This window comes from Carya illinoinensis, chromosome 14, assembly GCF_018687715.1.
Source record: "Carya illinoinensis cultivar Pawnee chromosome 14, C.illinoinensisPawnee_v1, whole genome shotgun sequence".
NCBI classification, from domain to species: Eukaryota; Viridiplantae; Streptophyta; class Magnoliopsida; order Fagales; family Juglandaceae; genus Carya; species Carya illinoinensis.
In genome coordinates this window covers 2,947,029-2,957,058 of record NC_056765.1, presented here as the reverse complement: position 1 = coordinate 2,957,058, position 10,030 = coordinate 2,947,029, and the positions used below count along the sequence as shown (strand labels likewise).

Here is a 10,030-nt window from a genome sequence, read left to right as displayed (position 1 = left end):
CTCCTTTTTAGGGTAGGAAGAGAGAAATCTGTTTGACCTTGTTATTTGCAGGAAATGCCTAAACTCAGAGAGAGTATAGTTTTATTTACGGCCAAGAAGCTAGGAAGGATAATTCATGGCAGCGAAGGTTTTTTTTTTTTTTTTTTTTATTTTTTTTATTTTTTTTTTTTATTTTTTAATTTTTAATCTTTTTTCGTTGAACTTTGAGGTAAGAGTCAGCTGGTTGACCCCTTCCTAATTGTATGATTTGTCCCTTCATTGTCTACCACATTGCTCCATCTCAATTCTCACGGTTCTCTCCAAATGGCCATATTTCTTTTATACTTAGCTAATAGCTCGTGTAGAATGAGATTATTTTTATTATTTTAATTAGAAAACAAAAATTACCCTCGGCTGAATGATAACCTGAAATGTGAATATTCTTGACAGATTACATAAATTACAAGAAAATTAGAAAAGAAACTGATATTAATCTAAGCCGAATTTTTTTATGAATACTAACGAGTTATGTATGACCTATCTAAAAATTTATTTTAGATGTGTTTGAATATTAAGATAAATTTCATATTATTTATAAAAAATTGAAAAATTTTGTTAGTCACACGTAAGAAAATATGTTAGTTAAAAAATGCTGTAGATTATATATTTAAAGAGGTTTTGAGTTATAATTAATTTAGTAATTTAAGAATTTGATGTTTAAACTTTAAAATTCAGTTTAAAATTAAACTAAACATTTTAAACTGAACTGAATTGATATAAGTTGAACCTTGCAACCAAACGAGCCTTTTAAGAGTCCCTTGCAACCAAACGACCCTTTTAAGAGTCCCATACTCCTGTTAACTCATTCTATCCAATGGGAGGGTTCCATATTTGCGCGCACCCACGCGCACGTCTAAAAGCGAAAGATTTCTAATCAATCAAACAACAAATTCGGGACATGCGGATCGAAAGATAAAAGAAAGAACACAGGTCCATATTTTCTTCCTATATTTCGGGAAATTATAATGAGCACGATATATATATATATATATATATATGCAAATAATCTGTCTTTTGAACGGCTGCCTCCCAATAACACATTCAACATCTGAAAGAGAAATTCATTTAAAAATAAATTGAACCATATGTACAGGCCTGGTTAAGCGGGGGAACATATACTGAGGTCGTAAAGCACCATAAGCGATTATCTGCAATATGTCCAAACAGGGACAGAGTCAAGCAAGACGCAATAAAAGTGGGACCCTAACATGAACAGTTCCCACATGCAGCAAGCATTTTTGTCAAAGGCAATCAATCAATGGTACTATGGAATGTTCAAATACAAGGTGACTTGAAATCAGTTCTTCACTAACCCTATTATCAAGTATCTGAATGTTAACCTTATAAGATGTATACATCTTATTGTGTTTGAAGCCATGTTTTAAGTTGGTATATTCCTTATTTGGGTTTTCAGGAGCAGTCTCAATGATATAAAATCTCATCATCTACACTAGATTGTCATCAAATCTTGTAAATGACCAATTTTCTGTTCACATTGGTAACACTATAGTACAGGAAAATTTAAAAAAAAAAACAAAAAAACAAAAAGAAGCAATTTTGTTTCCATGGGGGACAATTTGCACACTTCTCTATCGGAAAACATATAATAATTATTTACTACATACAAATATTGCAATGCAAAAATGCACAATTTATCAGGATATTTGTCAGATTCCAAGTGAAGGAGACTTCTGTCCCACAAAAGGACAATAAATGGAAATTTGCACAAATGGCTTAGAGAATGACATAACAGCTGAAAAATATAATAATGATGATGTTCAAATGTATAACAGTAATAAATAACAAAACCAAAAATATGCAAAATTATGTTAAGCAAATCGATTATATACTCCAAAGCATCTATCCAAACATAACAGACCTACAGCACGGGACGAAAAGACATCTTACTTTTAGATTTTTACCTATGGGTCAATTGCTGGAGCTGCCAAGATCAAAGTCCATGGTGTAGTCATATTCAATAGTAGGGATTACAGAGGCAACAAATTTCAAGAATAGGAATAGGTACCTGAAGAATTAAAATAGAGGTGACATGGGGAATGAAAATCATTAACAGAATTATGTAAAAGCTACAAGCACATGAAGCAGCAATTTCTAAAATGTACATCTATCCACCTGGGTGTATGCACTAGTTTCAATGTCGCAATTATTGTTCTTTTATTTAAAAGTCTGTGTCACAACTATTTTGTACTTGACTGGTTTTTCTTAGTTCCATGGTAAGAAGGTTGCAGATGAGCAAGTATTGATCATTTATGGCAAGACACTGGCAAGTATGTTGACTGACAAGCTTGAAGTAATGTGTTGCTTATTCAGAAGCGAGGGGCAACAAAATCTCAGTTTCATAGTTAGAAAAAATAAGAAACATTCACGAAGGGAAGTGTGAAAGACCAATATGGAAAGGACATTATATAAAAATTTCAAAGTACATTAAATAATTGTCTCCGACACAATGCAAGTTGAGTGCAGGTATCAGATGTTGGTTGTGTGCTAGAAATTCTTTCACAGGGAACAAATCAAATGCATATTTAACAATAAAAAATGCATACCCATGCGAGCATACATTTGAGAGTGTGTCTGTGAGGTTGTTATTTATTTATTTATTTTTTGGGGAGGGGGGGGGGGGGGGATATGAAATCGAGCAAACGATGGTGAAGATTAAAATTACTTATCAACTTCTGGTTCAACTCCACGTGACATTAGTACGTCAATGATCTTTTTCATCACAGCTCCATGTCGGCATGGATGCACCGACGCATGCTTCCCAGACATGTGTGGATGGTCCTCAATGGTTACCTGTACCCACAACATTTCACTTTAAAACACAAATGCATAACAGGGCGGTGCATGAGGAACACAGCTGTTCTTTCATTTTTGTGCAGTACTATCACAAACAACTTATGATGCAAACCAGGGCAATTAAAATAATTTATAGGTCGAGGATTCAGAAAGAATAATTAAGTACAAATCTAGTCAAAAAGGAACTATCGAGGTAAAAGTATAAGCAGACGAATATCTATTATGATAGACGGTCAAAGTGGGAATATTCTTAAGTCATAATAATACACAAGGAAGTATTGCTCTTGTATGTGACCCGTGTACTTTTGCCTATTCTTATGATCTATAAAATCTTATTACCGATCAAGCAACAATGTTAAACAAGGAAGCCATGTACAGAATCAAGGAGACATAGCATCAAGACATATATTAAGCACAGCTCATAGCAGGCAGATGGTGGCTTCATATACGTGGAAAATAGTTTAATTCATGACAAGACTTACTGTTTTGCGAGCATGATCTTGACTAACATCCTCAAGTACAAGCTCTGGCTCCAAAAGCATCCTTGACTAACACAATTGCAAAGGGGATTTTCTGTAAGTCCTATGAATGCATATTTGAACGGAAAACTTTCCTATAAAAACGGATTTGAAATGTTTGAATGAAAGCTAATCTTTCCGCCAATATGCACCATATACACCACTTTCTTTTTCCTTTGTGACACAGAACATAAAATATATACACGTCCTGCTCAAAAAAGTTACATTCAAGGAACAAAACAAACGTCATAGTGGCATACTAAATTCATAAATTGTCATCTAGGCTCATAAAACTAGCGAATGCATACCCAAAATAGAGTTTCAGCCAGTGTAAAGTACTCGAGAAAATGGCCTCAAAATGGAAGCCAAAACTTACAAGATAAAACTTTGAGAATTTGAGAAGATCTAGACTTAAAAACACATTAACAACTTAAAAAGCTTGTTCCATGAATAACATCTGCCACAGGTACTTTATCAGCATGATTCGAATCTTAAATACATCAGGGAAAAAATAAAACGATGAAAAAATTAGAAAGGAAAAAGAATGAATTCGGGGGACTCTCCTATTTGCCTCAACATTGTTCTGTGTTTCACTTTTTTACAAAAATGAAACCCTACTTCAATTATTTTCTCCCAACCGATATTCACTATCCTTCAGCATGAACACACTGATCAATCTATACAGTGACCCCAAAATTCAATACAAAAATTCTATGTGCAGTCATTTTTGTGTACTTTTTTGTGCACTCCACTGATATGATTGGCTGCGTATTAAAAAAAAAATTGATGCAGCCAACAATATCAGACTATCAGTGGACTGCGCAAAGAGTACACAAAAGTGATTAGCATTACTCATAGGAAAAAAATATGTAAATAAGTTAAAGTTGAGCCAAAACTTGAGGTGTTTGGGCTCAACGAGATAGACGTATTTAAGGTTGGTTTAATCCGATGCCACCATGAACCCATGCACTTGGCTTAGCTCAGTTCAATGTATTAGCACATGAACTACAACACCATGACGGAGTCCTAATTCCACGAATGTAGCTCAAGCTTGTTGTTTAACCCATCTTAGTTCGAAAGCAAATGACAACCACCAATAGCAAATCATAATGCTACTAGGAACCTTAAAACAAGTAAGAACACAATTTTTTTTTTGATAAGTAACAACTAAGAACACACAATTAATGAGACAGACCTCATCATACCCAGTAAGCCATACGCGAGGTGTCTGATAGTATTTATCATACCTGGATACAAGGCAAAAATGATATAAGATATCAATGCATGGAGTGTGTAGAACTTTTTTTTTTTTGATAAGTAAAGGTGTAGAACTTATATTAGTTTTTATGACCTATACAAAAATAATAGATTTCTATGTGCAGGATTCTTTTTTTGAGTAACACAAAATTAATTAAAAAGTGCAAAGGTGCAATCAAGTACATAGAAACTTCTATACATGGAATTCTACCACCTTATTGACTATGATGCTCAAAGTATAGCCACCGCAATTTTTTTTTTCTTTTCTATAAGCACCACAAAATTAGAAAAGAATAAATATGAACTATATGTCCAAAAAAGCAAGGCAGTTTCCACCATTTTAAAAGGGAAAAGCAACGCAAGTTTAAATAAAATAAAAAGGAAGGAAAGAAGAAAACAATCAATCGTACGTGACGCTGACATCATAAGTTCGAGTCCGTAAAATATTGTCATCATCAGGTTCCTGAGCAACAATATATGTTGATGGCAGAGTTGCCTGCAGACATAGGTACAAGACAACAATGTAAATTCAGCTCACCAAATAAACTGAATGAACAAAGACATCCATTCATGACCCATACGAGTAAATTTAAGTTAAATATAACAATTTAAAGTTTATAAAGAGTTATTTATAATGAAACCATCAGGCGCACTTAAGCGCAGACACCTCCCAGAGTTTAGGCACTGAGTGAAGAATGAGCATATGTTTTTTAAAATAATAATTCATAATAATAACAATATATTCACAGAATACAACTTGTCAAAAAAACATATATTCACAGAATACACTATAAATGTTTGAAAATTATAGTAATAACTTAGCCTATTAACTGAATTTGTTATAATTTCATGCAACATGACAATCAAGTGATCAACTAATGAAGTAAAACTCAAATATAGCATTTTACATAGTTCTCTTGTGCTTTATAAAATATAGAATACCATGATAAAGCAAAATCAAAATAAAGTACATGGTAAAATCCTAATATACCCAAGAGGCAATGACCAAAAGGCACAAAAAATTGACCCTGATTCTAAGATAAGCAATACAATGCAATCCTATAGTATATAATCATCCTCATCATTAATGGACCATCATCATTGTCATCAAAAGATTTGTAAGTTTGTAACCCTCATCATCTTTTTCATCAACTTTATTTAAACTGATTTCCACACAAACAATAATCGTTAAAATTGATAATCTATATTTTTCTCAAAAGACTACCAAAGCATGCTTTAATAAAGGCACTTCGGTTTTCTATGCACCCCCGGGATTATTAGGGATGTTGTTTCCAGACACCCGGTGCCAATTTAAAAAAAAAAAAAACAGAGCGCTTCGGTTTTTCTAAACAAAGCGTTTCTACCTTGGTGTTTTGCTGGTTCTGCAAATGCACTTCGGTTTCGGTGAGTGCAGTGCTCTAGCCCTGGCACTTTGTGCTTTGTGATTAGAGCATTTTTAACAACACAGGCAAAACCCTTTGTATGGTAGTGCAAGAGCTCCCCCTTGAGGAGGGGGATAGACCCTACCCACCCCTTCTTTTTGATCGAGGGAACGGGGATCTCCATTCTATCCCTTGCATGATGCAAGGGTGATTGCACCACCTCTCTAGCGAAAAGGAGGATCCCTCCACCCCATTTGGAGCGGGGGACAGGCAGAGCCGCGAGGGAGGGGCAAGCCCTTTCCCCCCTTTTTAAAAATAATGAAAAATTATAATTTGATTATATTTAAATTTTTTTAATTTAAATTTCTATTTTGTTGCTTTTATATTTTAAAAAATATTTAAAAATAAAAATTTCCCCATTGTGGCACTAATAACTACCATGTGTTTTATGTCATTGAAGTTAGAGCAAATATTAATGGAGGGGTCCATTCACAAGCCCTAAGCAAAGTAGGTTAAAACTTAGAAAAACAAGGTAGGCAAACTCTAAAAGAGCCAAAGCATAGGAGAGAGATTAGGCAAAGAAACCCAAAAGAAAAAATAAAATAAAATAAAATAAAACACAAAGACTGCTTTTTTCCTTTTTATAAAATGCATTGGTTTTAAATAATAAAATACATGTAAAAATTTCTTTTCTTGTTTCCTCAGTGATGGGATGCAGTTCAAAGTGGCAGAGTTATACCAAAAGGCAGAGTCATGCTAGCATAATCAAATCACTGGACCAACAATTAGCATGGCCCAGATATAGTGATGGTAATATTATTATGAAGCCTTGAGCTCCCAACACCAAGATTTGCACTGAATAGGAAGACAACCAACGAAAACCGCTCAACTTTTTCTTCCAACCCTAAGGAAGAATGAGAAAATGTTTAAGATAATGTATGAAGCTTAAAACTGCTCCAACGTAAACACTGAAAGGATGTAGCAGCATCATATAAACAATATAAGTTTATATCTGACTTTAGTATTCCATTCATTTATGTAAAATAAAGGGGAAAAAACCATTCAAATTACTAACTCTCAACAGTCTATGATAGCATGATTGTATCCTGTTCATCAAATGCTTTTCCAGATATCACATATTGCTAAGTACAGCAATATGAACACTAACGTAAAACTACTGAGCTCCCAACATTACCAACACCCCAGCCCCCAAAAAGAGGAAATAAAAGCAATAGTGAAAAAACAAGTAGATCAGCCATGACATTTAAATCCTTGAATCGGTACTTAACCGTGTAATAAAACATCAAATCATCCACTACTAGTTTAGAAGGATACAACATAGAAAAACTTACAGCATCTACTTCAACAAGGTTGTCGGGTTCTTCATAATCGGCCATGTCAGGAATATCTTCGTCATCCTGATCACCAAATTCTGAGATGATCGACTTCACAGCCCTGTGCTTGGTAATTTCTAAAGTCTCCATAGAAGGCAAGTTTTCCACCTCATCACTTTTATCTTCAAAAAGGTAAAAGATGGGTAAGTGTATATTTGACTTTGATTTTTATTACACTACAAGAGGTATTGTACCCTTGGGCTTCCCATGAGTAGCCAACCAGCCATCGTTGTCTTCATTATCAAGAAGAACCTCCCCACCTGCCGCTTCGTATTCCTCTTCAACAGATGCAGCCCTTCGTAAACAAGGGACTGAACAAGAATGACCAAATTATCATCATTATAACCTTATTTCTCAAAAGAATTAATCAGGTAAAAAAAGATAAAAGTGAAAAAATTACCATTTCGAGTAATTAAGAACTGCTTTTCAGAAGGTAGGTACGACTTCCTCTTGCTTGGCTCTCCTGATTCCCTGATGCGATAACATCCACCGAAAGCAATCCAATACAATTAAGTTCAACATAATTTGTATGTCTTGTAAATTTCTACACTAATTTTTCAGATAATATAAGGAATAGGAGAGAGAGTGAAATAGATACCATGACCAAGTGGGGCATTTAGAGACGAGATTATCGCCAGCGATGATGAACTCGGAGACGCTGAGAACGCCTTTCTCTTTGAATGCGGATACTGTGCGGGCGGCCGTGATCCTCTCCACGGTCCCCTTGAAGGCTTCGTGAAGCCTCTGCGTCAGAGCCATCTCTCTCTCTCACACACACACAAATAAAACCCTAGGAATTTGAAAGAGAGAGAAGGCAAGGGAATCGGAATTGGAAACCCTAGCGACTCGTCGGGACGAACAAGGACTCGGAGCCTTTCGGAGTTCTGAGAATTGAGAAATTCCCTTCGTACGCAAGAGGCAAGACCAATTAAAAACAAAAAGGAAACAGAGAGAGAGAGACTATCCGATCCGATGGGGCCGTACATTTATGTGGCCTGTGGGCTCGTCTTTCTTTATATACACTTGATTTTTAATATGGATTGGGCTGGGTTTGACAAAAGGAGGCCCCGCTCTGGACCCGGCCCATTCAATCGAATCTCCATTTTATTATCGTATTGCAAGTATATTTTATATTGAGAAATAATAGTTACAGTTATAACTATATAAGTATTGTATAATTAATTTTAAAAAATAAAAAAAATGAAATTCACATGAAAATAAAGTAATTTTTTAATAATATATCTCACTATTTTTCAAAAATACTGTACGGTCCTTACACATTCTACGACTATATGTAGTATTACTATTTTATTTCATAACTTGTCAAGACCATTTTGTTATGCTTTGAGTTGATTTATGTCAAATAACCCATGGTCCCATGTTACAAGTTTAAGCCATGATCCTCCCAATTCACTCTTGGCACCTCCTCATGTACTTAGGAAATAATGTAAGATGAATACAATTTAACACTTTGAATAATCTAACCTCGTGATGGTATCCTTATCTATAGCAGAAGGGTTTTATTAAACAAAGCATTTAAAATACATATACTGTTTTCTAAAATCAAACTAACACAAATTAGACTCTGTTTGGCTTGAATATAATCGTACACAATCGACTTATTGAATGTCTCAAAAATTTAAGTTGATGAGAAAGAAGGAATTTATTTATTTGTTATTTTTTTAATAAATACAAACCAATGTTGGTTTGGTATATAAAACATTGGGGTATATAGATATTGTTCACTAGGTTATTCTTTTCTTCTTTTTTTTTTTATTTTTTTTATTTTTATTTTGTAATTCTTAAGTTGCAAAAACCAATAAAATTTATCCTTCGGCTTTCACTTTTAAAAAAAGGGGGACATTTTCACCTATATTTCAGCCATATATATATATATATAAAATAAAAATAATACTTACAATTTTCAGTGTGTAAGTGTCGATTAATCACTTTAAATAAACTAAATAAATACACGACCCATATAAAAAGAAATTAATTTCTTAATAGTGTACCTCACTCTTTTTTAATGTGACCGTAAGGCACTTGCACAATTCACATGATTATATATAATATTACTTAATTTGCATTCATGCATATTTACAATAATAATACTACATATAATCATGGAATACTATGCAAACGTCGTGTAATTACTTTAAAAAAGAGTTTAGTCCACTATTAAAAATTTAATTTTTTTCATATAGGTCCTATATTATCCACTTTTTTTAAAAATGATTAAGTAGTGCTTACACACTCATTTCTCTATGTACAAAGTTGCCATGTCTTATAACACATTATAATTTGCCACATCTTTAAAGAAACAAAATCCCCAAATTAATCAAGCCTTAGATTGTAACAAAAATATCCTTGATATTTCCTCGTGCAAAAACAGTAACCACAAACTCTCAAACATTAATGATGTATCGCATAATATCCAAACTCATCAACTCTCTACCTAAGTTAGTGTCTTTCCTCCTTAAAACTTCAACTGAGGAGTAGAGCGAGTAAGATGGACATATATTATTTAAACTATATTAATTATGAGATAGTATTTAATTACAAGAAGCGGTTTTTAAGCTGGCACCAATTAAATAATTAACTAGCTAGCTTTCCACGAAACATGGCA

General features: G+C 33.8%; 1 protein-coding gene across 2 annotated transcripts; it reads right to left on the bottom strand.

Moving 5' to 3' along the window:
- Positions 1–952: 952 nt before the first annotated feature.
- On the bottom strand, positions 953–8,367 carry LOC122294598 (autophagy-related protein 3-like). 2 transcript variants are annotated; one of them, XM_043103487.1, is made up of 10 exons: positions 8,003–8,367; positions 7,805–7,875; positions 7,599–7,715; positions 7,363–7,526; positions 5,039–5,124; positions 4,567–4,618; positions 3,336–3,401; positions 2,723–2,850; positions 1,948–2,065; positions 953–1,187 (listed from the first exon to the last, which is right to left on the bottom strand). In XM_043103487.1, the coding sequence occupies exons 1-9, from the start codon at positions 8,161–8,163 to the stop codon at positions 1,969–1,971; spliced, it is 942 nt and encodes a 313-aa protein (XP_042959421.1). In that variant the 5' UTR covers positions 8,164–8,367; the 3' UTR covers positions 953–1,187; positions 1,948–1,968. The 2 variants fall into 2 exon arrangements, with proteins under 2 accessions (XP_042959421.1, XP_042959420.1); XM_043103486.1 differs by having other exon boundaries at positions 1,962–2,065; positions 8,003–8,366.
- Between the last annotated feature and the right edge of the window lie 1,663 nt (positions 8,368–10,030).